Source organism: Taurulus bubalis, assembly GCF_910589615.1.
Source record: "Taurulus bubalis genome assembly, chromosome: 8".
Taxonomy (NCBI): domain Eukaryota; kingdom Metazoa; phylum Chordata; class Actinopteri; order Perciformes; family Cottidae; genus Taurulus; species Taurulus bubalis.
In genome coordinates this window covers 6,440,796-6,453,837 of record NC_136596.1, presented here as the reverse complement: position 1 = coordinate 6,453,837, position 13,042 = coordinate 6,440,796, and the positions used below count along the sequence as shown (strand labels likewise).

Below are 13,042 nucleotides of genomic sequence, written 5' to 3'. Positions count from 1 at the left end.
AAACATGTGAGTACCAGTATTGTTCCAAACAGTAAGTGCACATGACGTTATGATGGTGCTGTCATATTATTATGAAATAGTCTGCATATGGGATGACGACATTTTACAATTTGCATGTAGGCACATGTCGCAGATAAAAGCACATTGTGAATGTGTAGCATAACACTGGGAGCTTCAGAAATACATCCACATGTTATTTTATTTTATTTTGTTTATGCATACATATATAGGCCTAGTCTAAATTGGCTACTTGCTGCTCCTCAGATTTCATTGCAATTATTGTTTTTAGTGAATCAACTGTATTATTACATAAAAAAAAAGATAATTTCGATTCTATCCAGCACTTTCATCACAATGTCCGACATTGGAATCTTTTTTTAACGGAACGAATTGTTACGGGAAAGAAATCAACTGAAACCAGCATTAAATATTTAGAAAATATTGTTAACGTGAGTTGTCGTCTTTAGAGTAGAAGTTTAAATAGTTTAACTATTTGAAAGCGACGAAATGCATCGAAAGTGCGTTACTCGCTAAAAAAGATAAACAGTCAGCAAGCAGCAGAAGAGCTGCAGCTGTTTCCTGTCTCCCTCTCACACACAGTCTGTGTTCTGTCTGCGCCTTCTGGGCAAATTGATGCACTTAAACGGAGGATAAAGTAAAAGCCACACTCGGGTTTTCATTCTATATTTGTCGCTGTCCTGTCTTTTGCTGAATAGGTTAGCTGAGTTAGGCTAATCAAGCTAGCTCGCATGCTACAGGGATTTCTCCTCCACACGAAGAAGAGGAGGGCGATAGGACCCTTATAATGTGACGTTATCCTGATGGCTTCATCTTCTGCAGTTGGAAAAGGTTCGACATGCACGTTTTTACCTGTTGATACATTTCAGATGGACCCTGGTTTAACGTTACACACTCTTAAGGCTGCTCAAAGCCTCTGCTGCTAGCTAATAATTAGCCATATTTCCACCAGGGACAACAACTTAAGTCACTCTTCAGACATAAGACACACCTGTGTTTAGATGGGAGGAACTACAATACTATGAGTTTGATAGTCTGTAGTAATGTTGGAGAATATAATGGTAAGAAACTGCTTCCCCAATCCCTTCATGAATATATGGTATTTTATTTTCGTAGAGCTCTTTCCTGTCCATTGTAACAAAAAAACACTTAAAACACTAATTTAGCCTTAAACACACCTCAGTAATATCCAAACTATCTCTGTGCCTTAAAGTAAATGTTTAAAAGATAAGTTGCAGTTAACTAATAATTTTTCTTACTTTTACTATAGCAACGTGGCGTGAAGGTGACACTTGTCTGGCTCCTGACCCGAGAGATGGCTCCCTGCGAGAAACCACCATTAAAAGACTGACCTCCACCCCTCATGATAATGATACCACAGCATGGGTGGTATTCACTGACCATAGTAAAGATGAAGAAGAAGAAGAGGAAGCTATACCTGTCTCCAAACTCACGAGACCAGGCTTAAATCACTTCACCCAGGAGAAACCTTTGTTTCCCAACAGCGTCACAGACACTAGTCTGTGTGTCCCCTTAGTGTTGAGTGATGTTGATGGAGACACAGTTCCCTACACCATCAACAGATACCTGAGGGATTACCAGAGAGAAGGTATCAGGTTCATTCACAACCATTACATCTATTCCAGAGGTTGTATCCTGGGGGACGACATGGGCCTGGGAAAAACTGTACAGGTACAAAGTACATTAGCTGCACATCTATTTTCAGAGTTGTTTAAATGCCTGCATGCCTTTCTCACATGCCTGTCTCTCCACCTCTATGGTCTTTTCTTAGGTCATTGGTTTCCTTGCCGCTGTACTGCACAAAACAGGCACATGGGAGGACATCAAGAACAACAGGCCTCAGTTTCTGCAGAGTCAGATGCCCTCCAAGCAAAGTAAACCCAACAAAGTGGGTATTGAAATAAGCTAGTGGACGTTTCATGAAGTTTCCAACTACCAGGCACATGCAATCATGTGCAGCAACAGATATGAGTATTGATTTTTCATCCTCAGAATTTTGGTATTTCCATGATCTGGTCTAGGTGTTCCTCATTGTGGCCCCGTTGTCGGTGCTTTATAACTGGAAAGATGAGCTGGAGACATGGGGCCACTTCCAGTTTGTGGTGGTTCACGGGCTAAAGAAAGAGGAGGAGCTAGCTCGAATCAAGAAGGGGCGCATCGAGATCGCTCTCACTACCTATGAAACACTGCGCCTTTGTCTGGATCAGTTTAATAAGTAGGAACCATGCTCTCAACACAAATACAAACACACACACACACACTCTCAAACATAATACATTACATTTATAATACAGTTAATGTATTTCTTAAAGATGTGATTTTTGTAATAGTGTTTTCTTTCTGTGACTAAAATATACCGCTGCCCTCTCTTTTGCAGCATAGACTGGTCTGCTGTGATTGTGGATGAGGCCCACAAGATAAAGAATCCAAACGCTCAGATCACTCAGGCCATGAAGGACCTGAAATGTAAGGTCAGAGAGCTTTTTATTCGTGACTTTTGTATAATGTCTGCTCTCAAGCAGTCCTCATTTCTGCTTTATTGACAGTAGATTTAATTGTATCACGATGAGCTGCTAAAACATAGCTAGCTTTGCGTTGCATGGGGCATGCTTTTGATGCTAGCCTTGCACTTCTATATATTTTTACAGATCAGATTTGGCCTTACTGGCACCATCTTACAGAACAACCTTGAGGAGCTGTGGTGTGTCATGGACTGGTAGGCTAAGATACTTTTATAACACATTTGTCATTTAAAAGCACATTTCAGTCATTTTATTCCCTTTTGAGGAAGTGATGTGATTGCTAAAAGTAGTTTTGAGCTTTTATATACTTTTTATTCAATTTAGGGCTATACCTGGTTGTCTAGGCAGCTTAGGACATTTCAAGAACAAGTTTTCAGATCCAATTGAGCAAGGGCAGCGGCACAGTGCAACCAAACGTGTCCTAGCTACGGGGAGGAAGACCATCAGGGCCCTGGTGAAGAAGATCTCCTGCTGGTTCCTCAGAAGGACTAAAGCTCTCATCAGGGAACAACTGCCCAAGAAGGACGACAGGGTAAGGGACTTCTCTGGAAATCCACAAATTCACCATCTACGTGACAACAGACCATCATTGTATTAGCCGGATGGATTTTTATGATGTCTGAAAGCAACGGTCAAAGAAACTCTGTGGTGTTGCGTTTTCTCCTAGGTGGTGTATTGCTCTCTGACAGACTTTCAGCAGACTGTGTATCAGACGGTGCTGAACACTGAAGATGTGACATTAATGCTGAGGTCTTCAGAGAAATGTGACTGTCAAAGTGGACGCACCCGCAGCCGCTGCTGCTATGAAGTCAGTGCACCGTTTTCACCGTCGTGTGCTTTGTGATGGGTTTAAGGTCGAGTTTGAGTTGTTTTCCCACATATCTGAAATGAGTGAAATCCATCTCATGATGTAAAAAAAGAAATTCCCTAAATCCGACAAAATATGCTCTGTGTGACTCAGGTGATCTGGCCCTTTAGTATCTAAGCGATGCCAACGCATTACACTTTTTAAATACATTGTACTGCAGTGAAATGTGCAACATTTACCTGGTACCATCGTCCAGTTTACCCTTTTCTCGTGGCATTCAAATCACATTCATGAAATGCTTTCATGTGTTTAAAAGAATGAAGAATTAAGTCCTTCAAATTATATTGGTTTCTTTTATTGCAGACAAACAAGGAAGGTGCTCAAATGAAGGGGCTGTACTTCAGTTACTTGGCCATATTGAGGAAGGTCGCCAACCACACAGCACTGCTGCAGTCCACTGCAGGCTCCAGCAAGAAACAGGTATCCCCATTACTGATTTATTACACTGGTTCCCTAGCTATCAGCTATGAGGCCATACCTTCTAGTCCTGGATCTGGTTCACTGTCACAAATCTTCTTGTCTCCCAGGAGAAGTACGTGGGTGCCATCTGTGCGAAGGTCTTCCAGAAGTTTCCAGACTTTGTGAAGAGATGCAAAGACGAAGCATTTGAAGCTTTGTCGGACCCGATGTACAGTGGAAAGATGAAGGTGTAATTCTGGAACAAAGGCTCAGTCACCTGCTCATCATTGGCCGTTTCAGTCGGCTTGAACAAATCTGTGTTCCTTCCAGGTTTTGCAGAAGCTGCTGAAATTTTACCTGCAAAGGAGAGATAAAGTGCTTATTTTTTCTCTCTCAACCAAGGTGAGACATGTGTTTGTGTTGGCACCACCTGTTATATAATACGTATATTTTGACCAGCTGACCTCGCTAAGAGCTGATTGGCTGTTGAAAAAGGCCACTAGCGACTTGAGTTGCAGACGACTCCATCATCCAGCTTGAGTCGAGCTGAGCCAACTTTTCCCTGCAGTGGTCTAACGTTGTTTCGTCTTGCCGCCAATCTTTAGTCTGAACGGGGCTTTAGAGCTTTAGACCCATCCAGCGTTTCAACACAACAAAAGGCTTGAACGCACAGACGTAATTGCCACTGCTGTTAGAGCAGATTACTTGTCAGCAGAAAAAATAGTAGCAGATGTAATGTTTTCTCCTGAAACACAGATTAATAAGCCTTTGGGTTCATAAGTAAAGGCTATACGAGTTTTAAAGACAATTAGACTCAAGAGTCTAATGGTTGCTGTCACCGGAGACGGTATCATAACATTTCTGGCTGCTATGAGGTCATATTTTCATGGCTTATAATTTGCTTTTTTGGTAATCATAGAGTTCATAGTGTTTTGATTGTTTAAAACCCATATAGTTTATCTATAAATACCTAGGCCTGGGGATATTTTGTTTATTTTCACTCTACATTTGTTTGTCTAGCGTTTACAAACCCTTCAACCTCACCGATGAGTGAATTCACATGATAAATGTACAGCTGTCAGTTTTTACATGGTTCGTTCGTGTGCTTTGAACCGTTGTGAATTGTTGGTTGTATTTTGAACCGGTCAGCTGTTGGATGTGCTGGAGAGCTACTGCATGGCAGAGGGAATGGACTACAGCAGGTTGGACGGAGCCACCAAAGCCAAAGACCGACTCCAGATTGTCAAAGAGTTCAACAGCTCCTCTCACATCAACCTCTGCCTGGTATCCACCATGTGAGTCAAACAATAACAATGACATGAGTAGTGTTTTCTCCCATTTCATATTTACAATACCAGTAGTTGAATCTGCAGATAACTGTCTCTTTGTTCCATCAGGGCGGGTGGTCTTGGCCTTAACTTCGTAGGGGCCAATGTGGTTGTGCTCTTTGACCCCACGTGGAACCCGGCCAATGACCTCCAAGCTATTGACAGGTAAGTTGTGGGCCATATCTTGCGTTTTACTATTTGTAGGCCCGATGCCTGTGCGTTGATATGTTTGTGTCTCTCTTCAGGGCATATCGTATTGGCCAGTGCAGGGATGTGACTGTTCTTAGGCTGATCTCATTGGGGACTGTGGAGGAGGTTATCTACCTCAGACAAGTGTACAAACAGGTACCAGATAATTATAAGCGCACACACATAAATCAGATATGAGAGGGAAACTACTCAATTGCTCGCAGTGTTTAAAAAAAATGAGCTCAGTGCTCTGTGTCAGTATCTCTGAGTAATAATGCGCCGCTTTTCCCATCCTCCAGCAATTGCAATGCTCCGTTGTGGGCAAGGAGAGTTCGCGGCGGTACTTTGAGGCAGTGCAGGGGCATGGCGTCCACAAGGGGGAGCTGTTTGGGATGAACAACCTCTTCAGGCTGCAGACCGAAGGGTCATGCCTCACCCGCAAGATACTAGAGGTTAGATAGCCTGCACGCATTTTACTGTTTGATATGTTCTACTGTGGCCTACTGTCTCAACTCACCTACTCCCACTCATTCCTTGTTCCTAGTCACAATGCAAGGTCTCACAAAACAGTCAAGAAAACGTATTTTGGAATTTACTCATGTGGTCGTATGGTAATGTGCAGTGTTTTTTGCACTGCTGTTTCTTCTGATTATCAGAACGTCTAGAAAGATCATATGCTGGTAATGAAACTATAACTAGCAAAAAATGAAAACTAAAAGATAAAGTCTTAATATTAGATTATTAAATTGATTAATTGCACAACGATATGTTTTGATAACTGTGTGTCTCACTTTCAGCGAGAAGGACGAGTGGAGGCCGGTGTGATGACCAGCAGCACACACACAGGCGAAGAGAAGGAGGAGGAGACGAAGGCAGTTAGCGTGAGTAGCGCTGCTGTTCTCAGCGACCCAGAACATTAGGGCACTCATCTTCCCATCGCTCACTCCGCCTTCTCTCCCGAGCGGCCCGCTCATCCTCCCACTCCCATGTGCACGAGCAGATACCTTCCTGTCCGTCAGTCAACCAACTCAACGCAATCTTGTTGTCCTTTTTCCGCCTTAGGTCAAACTCTTTTCTTTGTTGCTTCCTCCATTCTTCTTTGTCTTGTAATCTTCTGGTTTATTTCAAAATGCCCCATTTATGAGGAAAAGAATGCTTCTACTATGACAAAATTGTCCAAATTAGATGAATTATGTCACTCACAGGAAGAACACGGAGAAAGTGATAATCTGGCCAAAATCTTTCTCGTCAGTATCACTTACTCGCCCTGCTGCAAGCTTTAAAGGTGGCTGTAAAAAGTTTGTAGTTTCCTTTCAGCAGTTGTGGTTAGCTCGAGTTCAGGCACTTACAATAGAATAATTGGGGTCTTTTTTTTCACTGTCGGAAAAAGTAAAAAAATAAAAGATCTCTAAAACCTCTCCTGTTTTAGTAGCCACATCTTTAGCAAGCTAAAGCTCATTACTCCGCCTTTATGTCACAGCATCATTGTCCTCAGACTTGAAGTAGCCTAAAGTGAAGGTTTGCAGCATATTGAGAGAAGTATTTTTTTGAGTTTCTATGGAGGTTTGGATGTTTTTTTTTGCCAGTAAAACCTCTAGCAATTGGTATCCATCTAAAACTTAACATGTTTACTCTTAATTCTTTGTATTTTAGCGAAACTGAGGGATGAGGTTCTCTGATGCCGTGTGAAACAGCTGGGTGTAATTACTGATCTGTCCTAATGGAAGGAGCAGACCACACTGAAGCCTATCTTCTGCTTGTCCGCTATTTATTTACACAGTGATACCCCTTATCGTCCCGTTCCCAGCTCGTTTTTTTTTTTTTTTTTACAGGGCTGCTGCTGCTCCACTGAGGCCTTTCCCATTCTCTAAAAAATACAGAATACACTGGGGTGCCTTAACACGCACAGAGAGGCTCGAGGCGTGTAAGCACCATCGCGCATACTAGTCCAGCAGAATTGGGGAAGAGTCATCTAGTTGGCAAATTCTGTGAAATTTAGAATCACAGTTGGTGGTCGTTCCCATAAAGGCCCATTCTTATAACTCCAGGAAATGTTGTGACCTCTGTGTTTTCTTATTATTACTCCACAATTGGGAGGGGGGGGGGCACAGTCACATGGATTTTTATTATGATTTATTGTTACCAACATCTGTTTTGTATTGCACAATATAATCTCACAAAGGGCTGTTCCACTGAAAGATGGCACGGACAAGGGAATTTGTAGCCCATTTGTTCTGTTGTTTAGCAAAACAACAGTATCCTCCTCATACAGTAAATTAATCCTCTCATGCAGTAAATTAAAATGAATTCCTTGTTCTCTCGCCTTGTACCGCTTTCTATGTCAATCTGTCGCTACTCTTCTTTAGCTGCTTGTGTTACTCTCTTTTATTTAAGAAACCTGGAGACTCTCCGCCTACAGACGGCCCCGTATCGAATAATGAACCGGCCAAGGAGAAGAGAGGTGCATCAAAGGTCCCCAGAGGGGTGTTGGACTTCAGCAGTGGAAGTGAAGAGGATGAGGATGAGCAGGGTCTTAAGAGGAAGGCGTCAAGCCCAAGTGCAATGGATGGCACTGGTCCTGGTCGAATGAGTCTCCTCCAGCACGGTTTCTCCAGGCTCCTCGAAAGGGTCAAAGGAAAACCAGAGTTGGCAGAAGGGGACAGCAGCCCGGCTGTCGATGAAAGCCCCTCCGAGGAAGATGCTGAGGATCAAAAGATGGAGAGTACCTCCTCTGGCATCTGCAAGAACTCCAATACTAGAAATGGCACAGTCTGTCTACCTAAATTGGGAACCAAAACGTGGGATTTCTCTAGCGGTTCAGACAGAGAAGACGGGGACAATGGAGATAGGGCGAGACAAGAGAGGTTTCCTCTGTTAAAGCAAAGTGATGATGCTGTAAGAAAGAGACAGGGCCTGAAAGGGCGGGGTCTAGTGGACAAGGAAAGTGATGAAAATGCCTCATCGAACAAAAAGAAACCATTTCCAAAAGTGCGCCGGTTTGAGGGCTACTCCGATGAATCTGAGGACTTGGACCTAGAGGCAAAGACTTTGAGTTCACATGGTAGAGGAGGTCCGCGCGGGAGAGAGAGTCTAGACCGCAACAGAAAGAGGCAAAGTGCTGGTGTTAGAGACAAAGCCAGATCCAAATACACAGAAGACATAGAGACATTCACGTCTTCAGAAGATGAACACACTCCTGTTAAGAAAGGGAGATCTACAGGATGTCACTTAACATCTCCACAGACGGAAAGATTCAGAGTTGAGTCGGAAAAAGATGGACGAAGAGCTTCAACAACCAACGGGACGGAGAGAGAAGCAGCGCCGGCCAAAGCTGTTTCCTTTACAAATCTGAAAAGTCAGGCGTCCCCTGCGTCCAAAGGAAAGGATGGAACTATCGACAGTGTGCTAGGTGAGAAACCTATTATTCAATGCCTATTTTTGTACATGCTAATGCATTTTATAATGAATTTCAGCATTAATAATGCCTGTTTCTGTTTTTAAAGGGGGTGTACACGAGGTGGTGTACACCCACTCTAACCAGCGCGTGGTGGGCGGGAGCAAAGCAGAGGAGAGGATCAGCAGAGCGGCTGTGCGAGACGTGTTTGAGCGCAAGCTGTACTCTCAGCTGCCGGCCAATCACCTTCTAGGCACCCAGGAGGTACTCGCGGCCTTAACATTGGTCTGGTTCAGTGATTCTTCAAATGTTTGATTATTGCTGTTGTATATTGTCATCTCAAATTAGATTAGGGAAATTGAATTAAAAATAAAGTTTTTTTTTTTTTGGAAACTATGACAGGATTTTGCATTATTCCACAGAGTCATTTAGGCCTGTTTTCTACCAAAGCATGTCTGGAAATTTCATATTGGCATGCAGAAAAAGGCTTGCCAATAATACATCGACAAACATGCTCACTGAGTGAGAGTGGACTTGGGTTACCCAAGTATGTGGTGTTGACACCCACTATCATGTCAACATAAGTCTGCTCGTCCCAGCCAACAGTACTGACGAGTGGGGAGTGACAGGGAGGTGTTTGATTTTGATCTCTTGTTTACCAGAGCTTGTCGGCGAGCCCACCAGACAGTCAGCCTTGCGCCCCTCCTGTCAGACCGCAGAAGCCCAGTGTGGACCATCCAGCCACCTTCTTCAGCAAGAGTGTGCACCACACCGGACACACCACCTTCATCATCGGAGAGACTCCCCAGGCCGTACGCAGGTACTGAACGAATGTGAAATGTAATGTGTCCGAGGAGGTGGAGATGATGAGGAAAGAGCCGAGGCAATGAGGAGGCTGAGAAGGGCAAACAAGTCATGGGTAGACTTGAGATAAGGGGCCTGCATGGTTTGAATGAAAATACATCAGGCAAGTGGATGAAAGGACAAAAGGGGGTGTAAAGAGTGAGGTTGGAGGAGAGGAATTCCTGGCAGTGTAGGGAAATAGGCCTAAAGTGACCACAGATATGGTGTTGAGCGCCCCCACCTGGGCCTCTGTCTGTGTGTGTGTGTGTTTCGCCAGAGACCACCTCTGAGCTTCCCCTCCTACCCACCTATTTCCCAGCATCGTGCCAAAGATTACCCAGTTATGTTCAGGCCCGACAGTGCCGAGCACAGAGTTTTCCCCCTCCACAACCGCAGCCCTCCCGAGACTAACCAAAAATGATCGCCCGAGGACTTTCCAAACCCGCAACGTTGTATACACACGTCCTAACAAGCAGTTACGCTCACGCACGGACGCACAGGACTCAAATACAGACTTCTGTCCCGCTGTATCACCTCCGCCTCCCTGCCTTTCCAAACACTCGTATACACCTTTATGGCTCCACTCTCACTTCCAAAGAAGACAGGGGAAGACTGTATCTCTTCCCAGAGGCTCACCAGGGAGTGAAAATACACACTAGTCATATTATATTCCTTCAATTTACCTTGCTGTGTAATGATTTAAATCCACATGATTTGGTGTTTTTACAGTTGTTTCTTTTATTTACTCTTTTTCCAGTCAAAGCCACAACCGATAATAACGGCACCACAAGGCTGCTGTGCCACCGTGAATTTGAAGTATTTCTGTACCCAAGTCCGGTTAGACAAAAAGTTTAAATGACTGCCTTATAGCTCAGGAAAAACATCTCGCACTGCGTGGCTGTCTGGATAGGAGCCTGAATATGTGAACTTTTCATCTGAAGGCCCTGCAAAATATCTGATCATATGAACAGTATAGGCCTTGTGTTTCTTTTTTTTTTTTAAAGACGTTGTTTTACGTGTGAGTCAATGTATCTTAGTGTATGCTCGCGTGTGCCAGATTCAGGCCTCGTAATAACTGCATGTGTGAACAGAGTGTTACATTTACAGGATATAAACGGGAGATATTAGTTTTAAAACACTTTTTTTTTTTTGTGCGTGGATGTTTTTTCACACTCCTTTCCATCCTTGTGTCCTTGGTGTGCTCGTGTGAACTGCAGGCAGCAGCTGGAGGAAATGGCAGAGAAATTAAAATTCCCCTCAGTCCATCAGTTTGCAGTGGAAATTCTGAGAGGAAACTCAACCCGGAGACTGGCCTGGTTACGGGAGTTTTACACTTCACTGAACCTCCCTGACCTGGCCAACGCCGTCACAAACAACTTCCCACAACCTGATTCAGCACAGACCTCCTCTTCAACTGTTACCTCCTCAACAGCCTTCAAAACGACCGCAAAATCTCACACGCATACCCGAACCCCACAAAAGGATGTTCCAAAAACCAAGCGAGAGCCAAAACACACGGCGAAGAATCCTGCACCTAAAACTAAGCCTGAAGCCTCGCACAGTGTTTCCGTGCCACAGAAGAAGTCTAGGCATCCGCAAAATGATGATTCCGAACCACAGACAAAGCAGAGAAACCTACAAAATGATGTTCTGTCGGCCCAGAAAAAGCAAAAGGTCGCAGAAAAGAATGTGCTAGAACCTTTAAGTGATGTTCCGAGCCTTGAGTCAGAGGAGCAGGAGGAGACGGCCTGCAGTGCCAGAGGATATAACAGGACAAAGAGGGGTAGTGTTTCTCGTTCTGGAGCCTTCAGAGCTGCTGGTGGTGGTCTTGGCTTAGATCAGGCCAGCAGCAGTGGTCTGGGGTCTGGGAAGGCCACGGCTTTCCAGAACTGCACAGACAGACGTATCCCTTCTTCTCCGGACCTCAGCCACGGCAGGTCCACCGCGTTATCTAAGCCCACAGCACAGGGAAGGGAGACGGAGCAGAAAACGTCCTCCAGGACTAATGAGGGCCAGAGAGAGAATTCTCAGACGTCTCCTCCTGAACAGGTCAAGTCCACCTCCAGGCGTCGTTCCCTCCTCACAGATCTAATAGGAGACACCTCAATCCTCGATGATCTGTTAAAACCCAAACCCAAGGGTGCGCAACGGAGGGGCACCCCGAAAACACCCCCAACGCTCTCCTCCGGGTCAGCAAGCACGCGTCTCACCGCACCTTCTCCAGCCAGGAGCCCTCTCAACACCGGCCCTGGTTCTGCAGGCCTCATAGACTTTCCACACAAACCGCCTGGACACCAGGTGGTACCAAAGGGCGCTCGCAAAGACTTCTGGGACATCCTGAACGAGGGAAATGAGGAGAGCATCAACAGGTTAACGGACCCGGCGGAAGTGCAGAGGGTTTGCATCAACACAAGCTTTGCAGCTCGAGGTAGGTCTGGAGAAGAGGAGAGCAAGAGTCTCTGGAAGACTAATGAGAAGTTCCTGTGGAAGAAATAATACAGAAGAGACAATTAGTGTTGAAACTTTCACCTCTGTACTTTTTACTTTTCCAGTTCTAAATGATATGGATGACAAAAATTGGACTGGACAGATTTTTATTTATTTTTACTGATTTTTAAATGTCATATATTTTTTTATAATGCCTATTTTTAATTTACTGTATTAATTTGAACATATTCAGTGTTCATTGAATTAGTGAGTTGACACTTGAGATAAACTGTGCGTGACTGTTACTTTAAATAAACAGGGTGTTAATCACTCATCATTTAAATCTTTTGTGTATTTTATGGAAGTTATTGCTCTGTTTTTTGCTTCATCGCTTGAACACTCCTAACACACACAACCCCTGTAGGAGCCATTCTAACATGTCAGCACAGAGGCACAACTGTAAAAGGTCAGAAAATACTGTGTGTCCATCACAATTTCCCAAAGGGAGTCGTAAATAGCTTTCTTTATCTGACGGACTGTTTACAATAATGTGAGACAAGGAAAAATGGAAAATGTCTCGCATTTGAGAAGCTGGAACTGTCAAATGTTTGGCATGTTTACTCGGAAAATCTATTTAAACAGTCAATCTATTATCTAAATAAAGCAAATGAATTATCATGATGATCGACTAATTGTTTCAGCTCAAATATTCTGCAAAGAAAATAGTGTTCATGTCTCTTTTGCGCATACGTAGTTTAAGGTCAGTGATGTGGAGTGGATGACCGAGGAAATCCAAGCGGCTGGAGGCACCATCCTTCCTCGTTATTGGATCCCATTACTGCTACCCGAAGGACTGCCGGTGGCCCTGCAGAGATATCACTTAAAACTCCCTAATGGCTGTTATGTCTCCGTCACTCTAAACACCTCACTGCCTCCCACTCCCCGTGAGTGTGCGCGCATTGTGTAGACGGTGTGGTTTCCCTGCACAGTAACCTGATAGTCTGCGGCTCGGCTCTGCCGCAAGCGCACCCTC

At 44.3% G+C, this 13,042-nt stretch overlaps 1 protein-coding gene across 1 annotated transcript; it reads left to right on the top strand.

Moving 5' to 3' along the window:
• Positions 1–710: 710 nt before the first annotated feature.
• ercc6l2 (excision repair cross-complementation group 6-like 2) lies at positions 711–12,338 on the top strand. Its single transcript, XM_079222460.1, has 20 exons — positions 711–849; positions 1,289–1,710; positions 1,811–1,927; positions 2,061–2,254; positions 2,417–2,510; positions 2,688–2,755; positions 2,886–3,093; positions 3,229–3,369; positions 3,733–3,849; positions 3,957–4,076; positions 4,159–4,230; positions 4,978–5,123; positions 5,226–5,321; positions 5,402–5,501; positions 5,645–5,797; positions 6,143–6,226; positions 7,740–8,754; positions 8,849–9,003; positions 9,402–9,559; positions 10,800–12,338. The coding sequence occupies exons 1-20, from the start codon at positions 822–824 to the stop codon at positions 12,076–12,078; spliced, it is 4,767 nt and encodes a 1,588-aa protein (XP_079078586.1). The 5' UTR covers positions 711–821; the 3' UTR covers positions 12,079–12,338.
• The last annotated feature ends 704 nt before the right edge of the window (positions 12,339–13,042 follow it).

What these genes read in the sequence shown, in the direction of transcription:
- ercc6l2 (XM_079222460.1), top strand. Translation starts at nt 822, where the DNA reads ATGGCTTCATCTTCTGCAGTTGGAAAAG. An exon ending in TGTCTGGATCAGTTTAATAA is followed by an intron (nt 2,255 to 2,416) that starts GTAGGAACCATG and finishes TCTCTTTTGCAG; the next exon opens with CATAGACTGGTCTGCTGTGA. An exon ending in TGTACAGTGGAAAGATGAAG is followed by an intron (nt 4,077 to 4,158) that starts GTGTAATTCTGG and finishes TGTTCCTTCCAG; the next exon opens with GTTTTGCAGAAGCTGCTGAA.